Source organism: Stenella coeruleoalba (genome assembly GCF_951394435.1).
Source record: "Stenella coeruleoalba genome assembly, chromosome: 4".
NCBI classification, from domain to species: Eukaryota; Metazoa; Chordata; class Mammalia; order Artiodactyla; family Delphinidae; genus Stenella; species Stenella coeruleoalba.
Window position 1 is genome coordinate 19,066,783 of NC_137149.1, and position 21,247 is coordinate 19,088,029.

General features: G+C 36.6%; 1 protein-coding gene across 7 annotated transcripts in view; it reads right to left on the reverse strand.

Annotated features, from left to right (window-relative positions):
- Positions 1 to 13,324, reverse strand: part of ADAD1 (adenosine deaminase domain containing 1) — a 110,428-nt gene extending 97,104 nt beyond the window's left edge. For 4 of the 7 annotated variants that reach the window (XR_013828239.1, XM_079920674.1, XM_079920671.1 and 1 more), the window contains exons 1-6: positions 13,069 to 13,324; positions 12,524 to 12,703; positions 11,584 to 11,772; positions 9,252 to 9,419; positions 4,475 to 4,594; positions 3,379 to 3,408 (exon numbers count right to left, since the gene is read on the reverse strand). Coding sequence is in view for 6 of the 7 variants with exons in the window: in XM_079920674.1 (XP_079776800.1) it covers positions 3,379 to 3,408; positions 4,475 to 4,594; positions 9,252 to 9,419; positions 11,584 to 11,772; positions 12,524 to 12,695 (679 nt within the window). In the remaining variant the exon portion in view is untranslated. The remainder of the gene's footprint in view (positions 1 to 3,378; positions 3,409 to 4,474; positions 4,595 to 9,251; positions 9,420 to 11,583; positions 11,773 to 12,523; positions 12,704 to 13,068) is intronic. The other 3 variants (XM_079920676.1, XM_079920673.1, XM_079920675.1) reach the window with 3 other exon arrangements.
- Positions 13,325 to 21,247: the final 7,923 nt, after the last annotated feature.

Genomic DNA, 21,247 nt, shown 5'->3' on the forward strand with positions numbered 1-21,247 from the left:
CTTATAACCTTTCAATTGAATGAGCTAATTTATAGAGATATGTAAGCAAATTTATAATTTATGTCATGATTGATTTTAAAGTATTCCATTCTAAAAGAAGACAAGCTATTGAGCTTTTTGGATTCTTGTAAAAAGATGTATAAGTATTACATATTAGAGGATTACTAATTTATAATTGATAAAACATTCAAAAATCATACAGGACACAAGACAATTCTCTGTTGTATGGGATTGTCCCACATTGCCTGACAAGCAACATCTCAATGAATGCCAGCAGTCTTCCCCAATCACTGTGACAATCAAAATATACTCCTAAGTATTTGTCCCACTGACAACCACTGCAAAGCACTAAACACTTAGACTCTTGATATAGTTCCACGTTCGCACTAAAAAAAAAAGTCCCAAACTTTGAAAGGAGATAGTCTGAAGTAATCAGGATTACCATAGAAGAGTTATAACCAAGAACAGACATCAAAAGTCACCCATGGACCTTTTTAAAAAAATGAAAGACTTGAGGTTCTGAGATAGGGCCCTGGCCATCTGTTGCTTTGTGTATGTATGCTTGTATATCCTCAGGGAAGAATCATTATTCTAGAGAATGAGAGGTTGCAGAATCACTTAATATAGTATTTCTCAAAGTTTAGTTGTTTACTAAACACTGATAGTTCTTGTTAGTTGCATGATAGTTGCTAAGTAGTCTTATCAAGTGGTTCGCAGTCCACTATATCCTCAGAGGAAAAAAGTAAATGAAACAATTTTGCTCTCATACCTTGCATATATATGAACTGTATAACTATATTTTTCACAGAAATTCTTTTTACCTGCTTAATAATTAAAAAGGCACATAAATGATAAAAATTTAATGTTAGTAGTCTCAGCTAAGACAACTCATTTCAGTAAGGCCATTTACAAGTTTTTACTTATATTTGTTAAACTTGAATTTTTCTTTGTTAATATTGTTAATGCTCTCTTAGCAAAAACATGTAAAGTCACATCAAAAAGAGTTAAAGAACATCATAAACACAATCAGAAGAATGAACTACTTGCTATATTCTTTTATCTAACCAAAAAGCATACAATGAGAAGGTGCAAATTATTATAATTGCATGCTAGCATGTATTTCATTTAAATTAGTAAAACCATCATGTGGTGTAAAAATTAGCTTTTCGTGTTTATGCAGTGAAACTATGACTGAGAAGTACTCAACAACTTGGCTCAGCTTATTACCAAAAGCTTATGATACAGGAGAAGCATATTCATTTGATGATAGTATAAAGTTAAACGTTTTTTTCCCACTGAAACAGCAATATAAGAGATGTACATTCATAAGTCTCCCTCTCCAAATGCAACCACTATTACCAGTATGGATATTTTGATAAACAAAATATACATCTAAACATACACTAATTAAAAAATAAAAACTGGGGCATGCTAAAATCCACTTTGCATTTACAGTAAGTTCTCTACATACGAACCTTCAAGTTGTGAACTTTCAAAGATGCAAAGGTACGTTCATATGTCCAATCATGTAAGTTAGTTCATGTGTCTGTCATTACACTGTCACGTGTGTGCATCCTCTACAAGTGGTTGTGCTTTTGTGTACTTTACTGTACAGTACTGTATACAGTAGTACAGTACATTTATTTCAAGCCTAGGATGTCTGGAAGCAAGTGTAAAAGCAGCGGTGATGTAGCTGATACTACTGTACTTTTCAAGGTACTGTATTGTAAGATTAAAAGTGTTGGGGCTTCCCTGGTGGCACTCTGGTTGAGAGTCCGCCTGCCGATGCTGGGGACGTGGGTTCGTGCCCCGGTCCGGGAGGATCCCACATGCCGCGGAGCGGCTGGGCCCATGAGCCATGGCTGCTAAGCCTGAGCGTCCAGAGCCTGTGCTCCATAACGGGAGAGGCCACAACAGTGAGAAGCCTGCGTACCGAGAAAAAAAAAAAAAAAATTATTTTTTGTGTTTGTTTTTTATGTATTATTTGTGTGAAAAGTATTATAAACCTATTACAGTACAGTACTATATAGCCGATTGTGTTATTTGGGTACCTAGGCTAACTTTGTTGGACTTATGAACAAACTGGACTTACAAACACGCTCTCAGAATGGAACTCGTTTGTATGTAAGGGACTTACTGTACTTGGTCTTGGGCATCATTCAGAGGTAGTGCTACCCTCCTTCTTCTTAATGGTTCCATACAATGAATGCACTGTAATTTATTTAATCATGTCCTATACAGTTAGCAATTATTTTGTGCAATGATATAGAATAGAAAAATACACTGCAATCAGTACTGACAGATCAAGAATTATGTGTGTGGCATGAGAATATTTTGCTGCATATTAAAAACGTTGCACCTGAATATCATAAAGGATGTTTGGAAGTTAACAACGTACTGATATAGCTCTTGATCTTAACTGGTGTTGAAGGAAATAACAAATGTTGTGAATATAATCAAATCTTAGTTACTAAATGTATCTCTTACTAGCATGCATATGAAGGAATAAGGAGCAAGTGCAATACTATTTTTCCTATACATGTGCGCTGGTTGCTGAGGAAATAAAATGTTCTCACAAACTATTGGAAGTGAAGGATGACACAAAAACATGACATACATGATGCTAATTAACACCGGTTCTTTGATTTCCAGTTGCTAATTTCAAGTGATCTTTAGTATCATAAGTAACCTGAACCTATCTTCAGAGCCAAAATATCACTATATTAAATGAAGATACACTCCAGTAAAAATATGGCAAAGTAGACAGGCTGTGAAATGGTGATACCCTCCATAACTAGCCCAGCAGGACCTGTTCAGGAGATTTTTATGTATCTCAAATCTTTTTTTCTTCAAAAGTGATAACATTCAACACCCGTGTTTACCTATAAGCCTGATAATGATGTCTGTTCTCCATTTCCCAACTAAAAGAAAACTATCAAGTTTTAACTTTTTAACTCCTTACCTGAGCCTACCAAACCTGACTCTACTCATGTATTTCTTTAAACATACCGTTAACCACATACTCTTTCTTCCCCATAGATTGATGTGTTTTCTCAGGGTAACAGTAGTTTATATTATTTGCCAACCCGGGATTCTTTTTAACTATTCATTAAAAATGTCCACAGAGGCTGAAAAGAAAGACTAGAGTCCCTTCTCATATTAAGAAATCATTGCTGTTGGACTGACCACTCACTGTCCTTCTGTTCATCAACTCCTATGACCATTAGGGTAAATGACTATCTCTGACTGACTATATTTAACTATTGGTAGACTTTGCCTTTTGAATGTGCCTATTTTCCCTGGTCTGGTCGTTTTACTCCAAACAAGCACACAAATGCAGCTTTTTTTCTGTCTCAGAAAGACAATGGAAAACCAAACCTGAAAAGGCATAAATTCTAATCCTCAGACCTGGAAAAGACAAAGAAAGAAACGCTGTTCTTCACTTTAGTTGCACAAACACTCTAAAGTCTGAAGTGTTACTATTATGTAGGCAATGTAGAAATTAAGGATAATTTCCTGCCTTTCAGGGGATTCACAATCTAATGGGAAAAGTATACAATAATCTACATAATGTTGAATATAATAAAATGTTAAAATAATGGTAGTTACTATTTAGTGAGCACCTACTGTGTGCCAGGCACTGATCAAGTTTTTTTTTAATGCATAAATTAATTTAATCCTCACAATAACCCTATAAGGTAATTATTGTTGTAGCTATTTTATAGACAGAGAAATTAAGGTGTACAGAGAAGTAACTGGTCCTAGGTCACATAACTAGTAATTTCAATTGCAGTTATAGTTTTCTTTGGGCTTGAGTGACAAATAACTAACATTAAAAGAAAGTGAATAGATTACTTGAAATGAATACCCCAACCATCAAGCACCAGAAAGCCACTGGATTTCATTAATGACCGGCCCACCGAAGCAAAGAGTTCTCAAAAAAGCAGTTATATGATATTGATAAGCCGTCTCTTTATAGGAAAGAAACCACTTCTTCAGTAGTTCCTCTCCAATTTTATTATCTCTCTAATTTTTAGCAGAGTATGGAAGGAAATACTCATCTTTGTTGAAGTGTGACAGGTTTGAATAATAAAATACTAATGTACATTTTCATACCTATGCATATTTTAATTATATGCTGTTATAATTTTTAATTGGGTTAATCTTCTTTAAAAATTATCATAGGGGCTTCCCTGGTGGCACAGTGGTTGAGAATCTGCCTGCTAATGCAGGGGACATGGGTTCGAGCCCTGGTCTGGGAGGATCCCACATGCTGCGGAGCAACTAGGCCTGTGAGCCACAACTACTGAGCCTGCACATCTGGAGCCTGTGCTCCGCAACAAGAGAGGCCGCAACAGTGAGAGGCCCACGCGCCACGATGAAGAGTGGCCCCTGCTTGCCACAACTAGAGAAAGCCCTCGCACAGAAACGAAGACCCAACACAGCAAAAATAAATTAATTAATAAATTCCTACCCTCAAATATCTTCTTAAAAAAAAAAAAATTATCATAAAGGACTTTCCTTCCATAATGTACTTTTGAAACATATACTGGTTCAGGTGAAACAATAGGTTCTGCAGGGATAGGAGGGGGACCTGTAAATAAAACAAAAACATAAGGAAAAATGAAACATCAAATGTTCCAAAGAGCAGGTATCATACTACTCTGTAATAAAACAGCAATCCAAGAATGATTATCTTTTCTGTATACTTCTGCCAACTCTAGGCCATCTACTATCCATTAGCTGAGCCTTGCTAAATGTCTTTCCTATATTGAAATCAATTCTACAAACACCAAATACCTTTCTGGGTGCCCTATTCTTATGCTACTATATAGCTTGCTTTGTAATAGATTCAACATTCTGAAAACCGGTAAAAATGAAACCCTGTTCTAAATGCTTATGAACAATTTTATATTTACAATAATACTAGGTAAAACATTTAAACTTAATATTCTACCAAAAAGTTAGTAAGTAAAAAATTACCATTTTAATACTATTTTATCAGAGTAGTTTGTAGGGGAATACTTCATTCAAAGTTTTCTAAGCTTTTAGTCCCATTCTTTGCAATAGCTTTCCAATTTGGTTCCCAAGTTGGGAAATCCAGGAAGAACAAGAAAAGAACATGACACTAAACTAAAGGAATAAAAGATCAGGAAAGCTTAAATGAGAAGGGTCCAGGAGCAAAGGTTCAACTAAAGTACTCAATATCTCTCAAGAAATCATTCATAAAGACAAAGAAAGAAAATAGAACTGCTACTCTGGACCTCATTTTGAGTAAAAATGAGAAACTGGTTGTAACATAGAAATTAGCAAAGAAAGACTGACAATGTCATCTTGGGGTTCACATTAATTAAGTAAATGTTGACTATAGTTAGAGATATACACTCTGGACTTTAAATAAGCAGAACTTTAAAAACTCAGAGAAAGATGGATTTTTTCCATCTACTCAGTGAGGATCAAGTGAAATGAAAACTAAAGATATTAAATCCTGTTTATCAAGCACAAATGTTTTCAATAAATAAGAGAATGTGACTGTACAAGTTGGTCTGCATTTTGAAACACCATATACAGAGTAATCTTGAAAAAGATGAACAAAGTTGGAAGACTCACACTTCCTGAATTCAAAACTTAATTTACAAAAGTTACATTAATCAAAACAGTGTGGCAATGGCATAAAGACAGACACTTATAGACCTATGAAATAGAATAGAAAGTGCAGAAATAAATCCTTACAAAGGTGGTCAAATGATTCTCAACAAAGGTGTCAATACCATTCAATAGGGGAAAGGACAGTCTTTTCTACAGATTATGCTGGAAAAACATGATATCCACATGCAAAAGAATGAAGTTGGACCCTCAGATAACCCTATATACAAAAATTAACACAATATGGATCAAAGACCCAAACCTAAGAGCTAAAACTATAAAACCTTTAGAAGAAAACATGGGCAGAAAGCTTCATGACATTGGACTTGGCAATGATTTCTTGAATCTGATGAAAGGCACAGGAAACAAAAAAAATAGGCAAACTGGACTTTTTCAAAATTGAAAACTTCTGTGACTCAAAGGCCACTATTAACAGAGTAAAAATGCAAATCACAAAAGAGGGGCAAATATTTGCAAATCACATATCTGATAAGGGATTGTTATCTGGAATATACAGAGGACTCCTAAAACTCAAAAGAAAACCAAACAACCCAATTCAAAAATGGGCAAAGGACATGAGTATGACATTTCTCTAAAGAAGATATACAAGTGGGCAATAAGCACATGAAAAAAATGCTCAACATCACTGATAATTAGGGAAAGCAAATCAAAATCACAATGAGACATGATATCACAACCATTAGGATGGCTACTATCAAAAAAATGAAGAATAGCAAGTGTTGACAAGGATGTCAAAAAATTGGAACCCTTGTGCACTGTGGGTGGAATGTAAAAGGGTGCAGCCATTATGGTAAACAATACAGCAGTTCTTCAAAAAAATTAAATACAAAATTACCATATGATCCAGCAATTCCACTGCTGGGTATAAAACCTGAACAATTGAAAGCAGGGTGTCAAAGAGATATTTGTACACCCATGTTCATAGCAGCATTATTTACAATAGTCAAAAGGAGAAGCAACCCAAATGCCCATCAACAGAAGAATGGATAAACAATATGTGGTATACACATATAATAGAATTATTATTCAGCCTTAAAAAGGAAGGAAATTTTGACACGTGCCACAACATGGATAAACTGGCTAAGTGAAATAATCCAGTCACAAAAGAGACACATACTGTATGATTCTACTTAAATGAGGTACCTAGAGAAGTCAAATTAATATAGACAGAAAGTAGAATGGTAACTGCCATGGGCTTGGTGGAGGGGGGAATGCGAGTAACTGTTTAATGAGTATAGAATTTCAGTTTTGCAAGATGAACAGTTATGGATATTGGATGCACAAAAAAGTGAATGTACTTAACACTACTGAACTGTACATTTAAAATGGTTAACTTGGTCATTTTTATGTTTTAAATACATGCATTACAAAAAGTTTACGTTACTTTTACATTATTAAATGATTTTTTAAGGGGTATTGAACTAAAATAAACACAGAGCCAGATTCTTAAATCACTGTGTCAAAAAGTGTTAGATTTTCAAAACCTAGCATAATATCATTAAGCATACTGCTCTTGAAAAGAGTCAGAGCAAAAAAGTATTTATATGGTTAACAAAAAACTAAGAATATACTTTTAAAAACACCATGTACAATATATGAAAGAAGATATACATGAAATATAATTCTGATGAGTTCAGAATTTTGAAAAAATTAGTTTCTAAAATTTTACATTATAAATAGGGAGGAGACTAGAAAAACAAATATAACATTAACAGCAAAGAAAAGAAATAAATACTCAATACTTATCTTCCATATCTCTTCACAAGAAAAATAAATAGTTAAGCTCAGTTGTCTAGGACAAACATTTTAAAGAAGAAAATGTAGTTCATTATAAGGGAAAAGATGACCTAATTGAATTATTTCCAGGCTCTATGCCAAGAGAAAACCTTTTATTAAAGAACTCTTAGTCATCATTAAGGAACTATTGGCACTTTTTGAGAAAACAATGGTGAATATAAAAGTGGCATCAGTGCAGATGGGAAAATGCTACTTTAATTTTCACAAAAAAGGGAAAAGATAAATGTTTAGAAACTAAAAATTGTGGCCCACAGGGCAAAAGATTTGCTAGCCCTAGATAAACATTTTGAAAACCCTCAGGGGAAATGCATTTTTCATGAGAAGCCAATCATAAATATCATTTTCTGATAATTAAATTAGATACGTGGGAAATTCTGTAGATATATTTTAGCTTGATTTCAACAAAGTATTTTAGTTCCTTGAGGGTACAGAATGGGTCTTACTTGATTCTAGACTCCTAGTATTTACCACAGTCCCTGGAAGTTATCACAGTCCTAGTATTTACCATAGTACATCCTCAAAACATAGATTTATTGATTTGAATGCATGTGACGGTTGCAAAGAAACGGGGAAAATATTGCTGGGGACATACCTAGGTGGGTTGATAGCTTATAAAATAATCACATATAAAGAATTTCCATTGATAAACTGCCAGCATGGATAAGACACCAAAATTATCATACCCAGCCCTAAAAAATTAATTAATAAATCTAAAAAATAGTGAACAGAAATATGAAAATTAACAAAATACTTTCCTAAGTACTTATTTAATCCAAACTATCAGTATTTTGAAAACAATGAGAAAGACTACACATCAAAACAATAATGGTTTTAATTAAACAACAGAAAAATATATAGAATAAGAACTGAACTTAGAGAAAGAACAAAATGACCTTAAGGAAAGTATTACAAAAGAAATATTAAAATTAATAGGTTATAAACAAACAAAAAAAGCCCAGTCACAAGGTGATTTGAATTTAACTAGAATTTATTGTCACTGTTTAAATCAAATTTAAATGTTTTTATTTACTAAAGTTGCCTCATTTACAGCTAAACCAAAATGTAATCTAACATGAATGAAATACTGACAAAAACTGGTTACTATGCTAACATATATATTCCTCAAATTGACTAATGTTTAATAAGAACTACTGTCATTTGATTATGTTACTGTTCACCAGGCACTGGTTATAAGCTTTGTATCCATTATTTACTGAATCCTAATGACAGCCATAGTAGGTATCTATCCTTGTCTCCATTTTTCAAATGATGAAACTTAGGTTTAGGAAGCAAACAACTTGTCTTGTCCAGGGTCAATACTCAATCCTGAGCAATCTAATTCTGGACTTTACACTCTCAACCTATTTGCTATGCTACCTTAGGCCCTTATTTTCTCAAGTAACCCTACCATTACCGAATTTAACATAGGCAAACTTCACAAAAATTGCATTAATAACCTCTACATATTAAGTGCACAGTGTTAAGTTCATAATAAGAATCCAATAAATTACAGAGAAAGCTAAGTTTCAGGACTCAAACCCATCTACAATCTGACAAGTTATCAGACAGTTCAGCAACATGTTTACATCTTTGGTGTTGAAATATACAAGAGCATTTTAACTACTATTAAATAAGTCAGCAATCAGCAACAAAAGGAAAGTATTCAAATCCTGCTACTTCTATCTTGTAGTTGCCAAGTAACTCTTCATTAACATAAATCTTTCAGGTGACACTTTCTGGAAAATGATACACTTTATAAACACTACTTTATAATCAAGAATATTTACCTGATGTTTCTGAAATTCTTGGTTCAGTTTCATCCAATTGTAGAAGCTCATCAAGAGCTAATTTTGCTGCATTGGATCTAGACTCCTTTTTATTTTGTCCCAGTCCAGTCTTGTATTGAATACCATCCACCACAGCACAAAAAGCAAAATATGGTCCCATAACATTACCTTGAAAAATAACTCAGAATGAATGCTGTAATACTTCACAGTATGATCTTGCAAAAGATGTCTGTTACATAGAAAAACATCCCAGTACAACTGTAGAAAACTATCTCAGCCTACCAGTTATTCTGCAGAGCCAATACAGGTTAAAAGTAAAGCGGAGTGGGCCCCTGAACTAGTTCTGAGGAATCCTTCAAGCAGCCAGTTTGGCTCCAGATTCAGCATGAACAATAGGGCCAGCTTAGAGTACACGTCACACACAGAGTGACAGTGCCTTGTATAATTCCTGGCAATGGTAAGCATCCCAGTATCTATCTAATGACCAATGAGAGGGAAGATGTGGAGCCTCTGGCAACATGTCTCTTCTTTCGAACTTCAATACCAATGAAGTTGAACAACTCCTACACTCCGAGTGCCCTGATACTCTTATAAGCTCCGGAACAGAAGGAATCCCTTTGAAGAAATCTTACGTTTCTATCAGGGAGTCACAATAAGCAATCCAACCCATCACAGCCTTACGGTGTGTGTGGGGGATTTACAAGGAAAACCAAACCGTAAATAATAATAAGAAAAGATATGCTAAAGAACTGAACTGTCCAGTCACCCAAAATTCCCGGAAAAATTACCTTTACACAGTTACATTTACCTAGTTTTCATATTTGCCTGATGAAAAATGAAATGGAACCATCTTCTAAATTTACAAGCCAAAGATTTTTCTGGTTCAAGTTTTACTTGGTATTCAGACTATAGGAGGCCTTTAAGAAACTTAAGTCTCCACTCTGGTTACAAATGACTACATACAGTGTCACTCCACATAAGCCTCATTATTATTGTATTATCTTGTCTTCTTACATATTCCATTAAACTTCTGGGTTTTTCTTTAAGATGTACATCAAGAATTTAGAAGCAACTCCAGACTGCATCAGGGTAAACTGTTTTCCTCCTAACATCTATGACCTCAGTTTCCCAAATTCCTTCCTTCATGATCACCTGGGTTCCAATCCAAATTTAGTAAACCTGAGCCTATTTTATATTTTTAACAAGTGGCCCAGATGATTCTTATTTGTGAGATATTATGTGTCAAATTTGTTAATAAGTACTCTGTGTCAGAGTGCTGAGGCTTTAAGCTTCATCCTGTTTCTACCCCAGGTTCTCAAACTTGATCATCATCTAAATCCATACTAAAGAGCTTGTTAAAAAATATTGACACTCTGGTTTTTCTACCAAATCTACTGAATTAGATTATTCAGCAAGTACTATGCACATAAAATGAACACCATTAACAATCGCTGGATTGTGTTTTTGAGTTTTTACTTTGTTCAACGAAGAGTTGCCCTGGTAAGTTTTCTTCATACTGTGACCAATAGTTTACATTTTCCAAGGGCAGTCTGAGAAGAATGGCAGAAAGCTAATTACACAGAAATTCAGTCCATAGTATTGATCATATGAAGTTATCCAACCTACAGTGATAGAACCTAGGAAAACTTCACTTCATTATTAAGACCCTATTTTTGTCACCTGTTAATTTTCCTAATCACTAGTCATAAGGTTAAGAAATCAGAAACTTCTTTCCATCTTTTACTAATCTGTACTCCTGTAGCCTTCCACAGGCCCAATGTGCTAACAGATTCTTCTGGCAGGGGACAGTTTAAGAGAGAATGGAGAAATTTAGTCAAAGACAAGTCTGCAGACAGAGAATCAATCAGGTAACTGCTATTTTCCCTTATATTTTATAAAAATTAGGTTCTGAAATATAAATTTCAGAAGCCAAATTTGACTATAATTTTCATTAGGCATCATCATCACAGAATACCCATAAAATCATCAGAGTCCAAATATTCAACATCCCTACAGAAGTATATTTATGCTATAAGAAGTACTTACAATTGAAAATAATCTACAAGGCTGATGAGATTTAAACTAGCCATACACAAAAAATTAAAATTTAGTATTTTAGAACTTTTGTATGAGTAAATTTAGAGGCTCAAAAGGCTAAAGAAGTATGAACATAAAAATTTCTGAAGTACCCTTGTGAAGACATACTAGCAATTATCTAACCCCGACATTAGGCAAATAAATAAGATAATCAAATTTTGTACCACTTATATACTGTTTTCAATAGGAAAATATTTTCTAGTACTGGAACAACCAGATACAACTTCACACTTGCCTGTTGTTACTGTTTCCTTAAGGTCAAACTGAACCCGCTGCATTTGCGCAAACTGGTGCAAGGCTGATACCGGATTTATCTCTCCATGCTTGTATTTCATTATAAATTCCTTGGGTATTTTTTTTGGAGGAAGGAGAGGATTTGAAATAGGTGAAAGACCTTTGGAGAGCAATGGTTCTGGAAAATTACCTAAAAATAAATGTTTACGCTTGTCAACTTGGTTAAATTAAAAAGAATAATAAGACAAGCAAAAGCACCAAATCCTTTCCTAAAATGGAAGGTGTTCCAGACACATTTAGTCACATGTGTTTTTCATTAACAATGAGTTTCTACTACTAAAGAAGTGTAACCTGTTACTGTATATATCTTTTAGAGTACTATTTTGCAAAGTATTGTCATATAATTAAGTGATATCAAAGAATCCTAGAATTTCAGCGATGTCAAGGTCTTCAGAGGCTCCCTAAGCCAGTTTTATCCATGATGTCATTAAGGCCTAAAATGTATTAAGACAGATTTGGGACTAGAACCTAGTTTCTGCTTCCCACTCACTATTTCATACTACCTTTCACGTTGAATTCAATCAAATTTTTAGTGTGTCTGTCCCTGCTTTACACTTAACACTCTACTGAGTGAAATGTGGAATAGAAACCAGTATAAATCCAGTCCTCTCTCCTGAAGGGGATGACACAGCCTCACCTCAAAAAGGCAAGACACACTGGAAGTGGTTGTACACCCAAGTGGTAAAGAACAATTAAGTCAGTAGCCAAGGGAAGGACTTCTACTGTGCTGGGAGTCAAATCCAAGTCTCAGTCGGGACATGGCCACAGGTAAATGGATATATATCCAGGAAACATTTAAACCGGGGGCTCAACAAAACTAACTGGCCATCTCAGAATCTTAAAGAACGTTGGCGTTAGTACAAATGTAAAAGAGTTTGTACCCGTCACTTGAGTAACCCTGGATGTCATGTTCGACAGGCTGTAACTTTCCGAGGAACATCCTGTGGGTGTGGTTACCGTCTGGGCTGATGGCTGAACTGCCAAGTTCTTTTTCAGCATCTGGGCAAAGCTAGGGACCCGAGAACCCTGAAACCAGTCATCGTGGCCAGACATTTTCTCACCTACAAATTGTAAGAAAGTTGGCAGAAGACAAAAAAAAAAAAAAAAGTATTACGTAAACTAAAAATACTCTGAAATAAAAACCAACCACATTCCCATAAGCGGCCTTTACACACACATGACAAGCGCTAAACCTCTGATGTCACGGCTGCTCTGTGCCTACAGTTTTACGGGTGACAAAACTCTCTCTCCTAAATCCCTCCCCCAAAGCACTACTACAAAGAGGAAAGAAGGGACGAGGTGGTCCGTGGTGAAAAGCCCTTCCTCGGGTGTCAGGAAAAACAACAACAACAAAAAGAATACATTTGAGACCCGCATCGGCCCGCCCGTTGGCGGCCTCCCGAGTCCCAGCCCAACATCCACTCACCAAAATTGTCCTTCTTGCCCTGCTGGCCAGACCCTGCCGGCGGGCAGCTCTGACGGAGCCGCAGGCCGGGTGGTCGCCGGCCGGCTGCCGCCGACGCCGTGGCTTCTTCCTCCCTGCCTCAACCTCTCACCTCAAACCCCTTGGCCTGACAACCACACGGCCAGGGCTGCGTCTTTCTAATGGCTGCCTCACGGCGTCCCTGCAGGCCAGGGACTGACGCCCCCGCGCTCTGCCTCAACCAGTCACCAACCGTCTCCTAGGCTCAAGCTACCGCCCCCCGCGCCTGCGCCTACGCGTGCCCGCCGCGCTCCACGGCTTGCGTCGCCAAGCGTCGGGATGCCGCAGAACGTCGCGCACGTTTAAGGCCGCAGGTTGTGTTCCCAGCTTTCCGAGGGTGGGTATCCAGGCCTCTTGGCCGCCTTGACTGCTGGAGCACGCCGGTAACGTTGAGCAGTTCGGCCCCTTCGCTCCCCTGCTCGACACCCTCTACGCACACCTGTCCCCTACCCACTCGATCCTGACAGAGCACTGGAATGGGGTCTCCTTATCTAGGGTCCTTGGAGGCAGCCCTGTGTGTGTGTGTGTGTGTGTGTGTGGGTAGTTTCAAGGAAAGCCTTCGCTTTGTCCCCAGTTATACTCTGAGAAGGTCCCTGTGGACAGGGTTTGGCCTCACGGTGTCTTTATTGTTTACAGGAAAAAAAACACCCTGGATTCTTGCAGAAGCTTCACATGGGGCCAAGCCAGGAACAGTCCTGAAAACAGGTATGGCAAACCCAGTGTGCCTGTCCTCAGTTCTTGGCTCTTGTGAAAATTGAAGGAGGCTCTGATAGAGGTGTTGCTGAGAGACCGCTGAAAATATTTTAACTAGTATTTTACTAAACAAGATTTGGCATGTAACTCATGGAATTGAGTGAGATTGTTATAAAAAAATTTAAATGACCCTCTACTTCTTTACATGGGAAAGGCTTCTCAAGGGTTAAATCACTTTTAAAAAAATAGAAAAAATAACAGAATTGATGGTGTGCTACCTCATTATAGCAAGAAGTAATATCCGTCTACAAATACATGGGTTAATTGGGAGAAAAAACAACATCATTTCTCTCATTAAGTAGTGCATTTTCAATAAAAGCAGCATATTCTTTAGTGGTTATCAGAATGTGTTGATTATGACGTTTTGATCAAGTGCTCGTTGATAACTGTAATGATAACTCAGTCTAGGTTTTTTTTCCTTTAATATTTAGAAACTTTTGCTTACAGGAGATTAAAAAGTTCAAATGTTGCCAAGAAGTGTGGTAAAGATGGTGAATAAAACTTCTAAGTACAAAATTATATAATTACATTAGGATCAGTTTGAGTAGGGACACGGAATGGAAATAGAAGCTAAAGAAGTAAAAGGAATGGTTAAAAATTACTCTTAAAGATAAAGCATATGTATATAATGTTTTATTTTGTAATAATTTTAGATTTACAGAACACTTGTAAAGATAGAGTTCCTCTATACTCTTCCATTCTTCCATCCAGTTTCCTCTAGTGTTAACATCTTACATAGCATAGTACATTTATCAAAACTAAGCAATTCACATTGGTACAAAACTACTAACTGTACTATATACTTTATTCGGATTTCACCAGGTTTTTAATTAATGTCCAGATTCAACCCAGGATACCCCATTGCACTTAGCAGTCATGTCTCTTTCGTCTTCTGTGGTTTAAATGGTAGTTTCTCAGTCTTTCCTTTTTATGACTTTGATCCTTTTGAAGAGTACCAGTTGGATATTCTGTAGAATGGCCCTCAATTTACATTTGCCTAATGTTTTCTCATGCTTAAACAAGAGTTAAGGATATTTGGTAAGACTACTGTGGAGGTAAAGTGCGCATCTTGTGGCATATCAAGGAGTACATGATATCAGCAACTATTAGTGGTGATGTTAACCTTGATGACTTGTTAAGGTTGTGTCTGTCAGGTTTCTCCACTCTGAAGTTACTATTTTCCCTTTTCTATACTCTGTTAGAAGGAAGTCCAGCATACACACAAGGGGAGGGAAATAGAGATACATCTCCTGGAGAGAAGAGTATCACAGTTTATAGACATATGTTAAAACCACCATGTTAATAAATATTTTGAGGGAGATAATTTGAGGCTATGTAAATATCCTGTTTCACCCTGGAGTTTGACTAATTTTCATTTTGCCTAAAGCAGTTATTACTGTGGTATTCTTATTTTTTTAAATAAGTTTTCTCAGTTAAATTTCTTCTTTTTTATTAAAATATAATTGACACATAACATTATATTAGTTTCAGTTGTAAAACATGTGATTTAGGGCTTCCCTGGTGACACAGTGGTTAAGAATCCGCCTGCCAATGCAGGGGACACGGGTTCAAGCCCTGGTCCAGGAAGATCCCACATGCCATGGAGCAACTAAGCCCGTGTGCCACAACTACTGAGCCTGCTCTCTAGAGCCCGTGTGCCAGAACTCCTGAGCCTGCAAGCCATAACTACTGAAGCCTGTGCGCCTAGAACCTGTGCTCAGCAACAAGAGAAGCCACCGCAATGAGAAGCCTGTGCACTGCAATGAAGACCCAACACAGCCAAAAATAAATAAATTTATTAAAAAAAAAACATGATTTAGTGTATGTATATATTGCAGGTTGATCACCACAACAAGTGTAGTTAACATCACCACATACAGTTATAAATATTTTGTTTGTGATAAGAACTTTTAAGATCTACTATCTTAGCAAATATTGTGCATAACATCCCCAGGACTTATAACTGGAAGTTTGTACCTTTGACATCCCCACTCCTTGCCTCTGGCAACCACCCATCTGTACTCTGAATCTATGACTTCATTTTTTTTTTTTTGCGGTACGCGGGCCTCTCACTGTTGTGGCCTCTCCCGTTGCGGGGCACAGGCTCCGGACGCGCAGGCCTTGCGGCCATGGCTCACGGGCCTAGCTGCTCTGCGGAATGTGAGATCTTCCCGGACCGAGGCACGAACCCGTGTCCCCTGCATCGGCAGGCGGACTCTCAACCACTGCGCCACCAGGGAAGCCCTATGACTTCATTTTTTAAAAATTCGATATGTAAGTGAGATCATACAGTATCTGTATTTCTCTGTCTTATTTCCCTTAGCATAATGCCCTCAAGGTCGATCCATGTTGTCGCAAATGGCAAGATTCCCTTCTTTCTATGGGTGAATAATATTCAGTTGTGTGTATATATACATATATGTGTGTGTGTGTGTGTATATATATATATATATATATATATATATATATAATCTTTATCCATTTCACCATTGATGGACAGTTAGGTTGTTTCATGTCTTGGCTATTGTAAATAATGCTGCAGTGAACATGGGGGTGCAGATATCTTTTCCAGTTACTTTTTTCATTTCCTTAAGATAAATACCCAGTGGTGGAAATGCTGGATCGTATGGTAGTTCTATGTTTAATTTTTTGTGGAACTGCTATACTGTTTTCCATTACCAGTGAAGGAATTTACATTCCCACTAACAGTGTATGGGAGTTCCCTTTTTCTCCACATCCTCACCTGGTATTTCTTTCTTTCTTTCTTTCTTTTTTTTTTATTGGGGTATTGTTGTCTTACAATGTTGTGTTAGTTTCTACTGTACAGTGAAGTGGAGTTCCCTGTGCTATACAGCAGGTTCTCATTAGTTATCTATTCTCTATATATTAGTGTATATATGTTAATCCCAATCTCCCAATTCATCCAACCCCCCATCCCCCCTTGGTGTCCATACGTTTGTTCTCTATATCTATTCACCTGTTATTTCTTGTCTTTTAAATAATAGCTGTTACCAGATGTGAAGTAGTATCTCATTGTGGTTTTGATTTGTATTTCCTTGATGATTAGTGATGTTGAGCATTTTTTCATGTACCTGTTGGCCATCTGTATACATTCTTTGGGGAAAATGTGTATTCAAATCTTCTTCTCATTTTAAAAATCAGATTGTATGGGGTTTTTATATTGAGTTTTATGATCTCTTTATATATTTTGATATTAACCCCTTATCAGATATACTATTTGCAATTTTTTCCCCTTTCCATAGGTTGCTTTTTCATTTTGTTAATGGTTTCCTTTCCTGTGCAGAAACTTTTTAGTTGAATATAGTCTCACTTGTTTATTTTTGCTTTTGTTGCCTTTGCTTTTGGTGTCAAATTCAAAAAATCATTGCCAAGACCAAAGTCAAGGAGCTCACCACCTATGTTTTCTACTAGGAGTTTTGTGGTTTCCAGTCTTATGTTCAAGTCTTTAATCCTTTTTGAGTTTATTTTTGTGAATGGTGTGAGATAGTGGTCTAGCTTTATTTTTTTGCATGTGGCTGTCCAGTTTTATTGGAGAGACTAACCATTGTATATTCTTGGCTTTTTTATCATAAATTAATTGACCATACATGCGTGGGTTTATTTGTGGGCTCCCTGCTCTATTCTATTGATCTATGTGTCTGTTTTGTGCCAGTACCATACTGTTTTGACTACTGTAGTTTATTGTGTAGTTTGAAATCAAGAAGCATGATGCCTCTGACTTTGTTCTTTCTCAAGATTGCTTTGGGTGTTTGGGATCTATTGTTGTTCCATACAAATTTTAGTATTGTTTGTCTATTTCTTTGAAAAAAATGCCATTGGAAATTTGAGAGGGATTGCACTGAATCTGTAGATTGCTTTGGGTGGTATGGACATATAAACAATATTAATTTTTCCAATCCATGAGAATGGAATGTTTTTCCATTTATTTGTGTCATCTTCAGTTTCTTTCATCAGCGTCTTATAGTTTTCACCATGCAGGTTTTTCAGCTTCTTGGATAATTTCTTCCTAGGTATTTTATTCTTTTTTGATACAATTGTAAATGGGATTGTTTTCTTAATTTCCCTTTCTGATAGTTCTTTTTTTTAAAATTTATTTTATTTTTATTTTTGGCTGTGTTGTGACTTTGTTGCTGCACACAGGCTTTTCTCTAGTTGTGGCGAGCAGGGGCTACTCTTCGTTGCAGTGCGCGGGCTTCTCATTGTGGTGGCTTCTCTTGTTGTGGAGCATGGGTTCTAGGCATGTGGGCTTCAGTAGTTGCAGAACACAGGCTCAGTAGTTGTGGCTCGTGGGCTCTAGAGCACAGGCTCAGTAGTTGTGACGCGTGGGCTTAGTTGCTCTGCAGCATGTGGGATCTTCCCAGACCAGGGCTTGAACCCGTGTCCCCTGCATTGGCAGGCAGATTCTTAACCACTGTGCCATCAGGGAAGCCCCAATAGTTCTTTATTAGTGTATATAAATGCACCAGATTTTTGTATGCTGATTTTGTATCCTGCAACTTTACTGAATTTGTAAATTAGATCTAAGTCTTTAGGGTTTTCTATTTGTAATATGTCATTTGCAAATAGAGATAGTTTTAATTCTTTCATTCCAATTTGGATGCCTTTCATTTATTTTTCTTGCCTCTAGCTAGGACCTCCAATACTATGTTTAATAAAAGTGGTAAGAGTGGGCATCCTTGTCTTGTTCTTCATCTTAGAGGAAAACCTTTGAGCTTTTCACCATTGAGTATCATGTTACCTGTGGGCTTATCATAAATGGCTTTCGTTATCTTGAGGTATGTTCCCTCTATACCCAATTTGTTGAGAGTTTTTATCATAAGTGGATGTTGAATTCTGCATATATTGAGACAATTATATTTATTCTTCTTTTTGTTAACTTGATATATCACGTTGATTGATTTGCAGGTGTTGAACCATCCTTGCATCCCTGTAATAAATCCTACCTGATCATGGTGCATGATCCTTCTTTTAATGTATTGTTGAATTCAGTTTGCTAATATTTTGTAGATGGTTTTTACTTCTGTGCTGATCAGGAATATTGACCTATTATTTTCTTTTCTTGTGCTGTCCTTGTCTGGTTTTGGTGTCAGGGTAGTGCTGGCTTCATAAAATGAGTTTTGGGATATTCCTTCCTCTTGCATTTTTGGCAAGAGATTGAGAAGGATTGGTATTAATTCTTTTTAAATGTTTGGTAGAATTCCCCAGTGAAGGTGTCTGGTCCTGGACTTTTGTCTGTTGGGAGGTTTTTGATTATTGATTCAGTCTCCTTACTAGTAATTGGTCTGTTCATATTTTCTACTTCTTCCTGATTCAGTCTTGGTAGGTTGTCTGTTTCCAGGAATTTATTTCTCCTAGGTTGTTCAATTTGTTGGTGTATAATTGTTCATAGTAGTATCTTAGGATCATTTGTATTTCTGTAGTATCAGTTGTAATGTATCTTCTTTCATTTATGATTTTATTTATTTGAGCCTTCTCTTTTTTTCTTGTTGACTCTAGCTAAAGGTTTTTCGATTTTGTTTATCTTTTCAGAGAGCCAGCTCTTAGTTTCACTGATCCTTTCTATTGTCTTTTTTCCTCTTCCAGTTTTATTGAGATATAGTTGACATCCAGCACTGTATGAATTTAAGGTGTACAGCATAATGATTTGACTTATATACATCATGAAATGATTATCACTATAGGTTTAGTGAACATCCATCATCTCATATAGATATGAAATTAAAGAAAGAGAAAAAAATGTTTTCCTGTGATGAGAACTCAGAATTTACTCTCTTAACAACTTTCATACATAACATACAGCAGTGTTAATTATATTTATCATGTTGTACTTTACCTCCCCAGTACTTACTTATCTTATAACTGGAGGTTTCTACCTTTTGACTGCCTTCGTCCAATCGCTCCTCCTCCTAATCCCTGCTTCTGGTAACTATGAGTCTGGTCTCCTTTTCTATGAGTTTATTTGTTTTTGAAGTATAATTGACCAACAACATTGTGTTAGTTCCTGTTACAGAACATAGTGATTTGATCTTTCTACACAGTTCAAAATAATCACCACAATAAATATAGTTACGATCTGTTACCATAAAAAGATACTACAGAGTTACAGACTGTATTCCCCACGCTATACATTTCATACCTGTGACTCATTTATTTTACAACTGGAAGTTTGTACCTCTTAATCTCCCTCATTTATTTCTTTCCACCCCCTCCAGCCCCTCTCCCATCTAGCAACCACCTGTTTGTTCTCTATATCTGTAACTAGGTTGAGCTGCATTCCACAGGCCTGCAAGTTTTGTAATTGCCTAGCCTCAAGACTGAAGAAAAAGCCCATAGACAGCGATATCGGTGGTTTATTGGATAGAGGATCTTACACATCTGAAGCAAGGAGTTCCTGGAGCAGCACTCCACCATGGATGGCGGACAGCAGGCAGGACACAGCAGCTGTCGTTGCTACTAGGGGAAGAGGGAGGTTACTAGTTGTAGGTGGAATTGACATCAGGTTGGCTTATTGGTTACCAGGGAAACCAGCAAAGGGGCATGTCCATCATAACCCCTTTGATAAACTAGGAGGGCGGAGCCTTTCTGATCTAAAGATTATAACAGTCACTATCTGATGCTGGGGGCAACCATGTAGGCAGTTACTAATTAGGCTCTATGAATGAGAGAGAAGGTTAGTCATTTGAGTAGCATGTAGATAAAGCATGTACTGGTTGAGCAAGGGATGTACAGAGAGCAAGAGAATCTCCATCTTGAGTGGCCTGATGGTATATTCTGTTTCTGTTTTGTTATGTTTATTCATTTGTGTTTTTTTATATTTTACATATAAGTGAAATAATACAGTATTTTCTTTCTCTACATGACTTATTTCACCTAGCATAATACCTTCTTGGTCCATTCATGTTGTTGTGTCAGGCAAGTTTTCATTCTTTTTTTCTGGCTGAGTAATATTCCTCTGTGTGTGTGTATGTATATATACATATATGTGTATGTATAGGTACCACATCTTTGTCCATTCATCTTTGGTGGGTACTTAGGTGGCTTCCATATCTTAGCTATTGTAAATAATGCTGCTATTAACATATATTTTTTCTAATTAATGTTTTTGTTTTTTTGGATAAATACCCAAGAGTGGAATTGCTGGATCATATGGTAGTTCTATTTTTAATTTTTTAAGGAATCTCTATACTGTTTTCATAGTGACTGCACCAATTTACATTCCCACCAACAGTGTATGAAGGTTCCCTTTTCCACATCCTTGCCAGTATTTGTTATTTGTTGTCTTTTTCACGATAGTCATTCTGACAAGTGTGAGATGGTATCTCATTGTGGTTTTGATTTGCATTTCTTT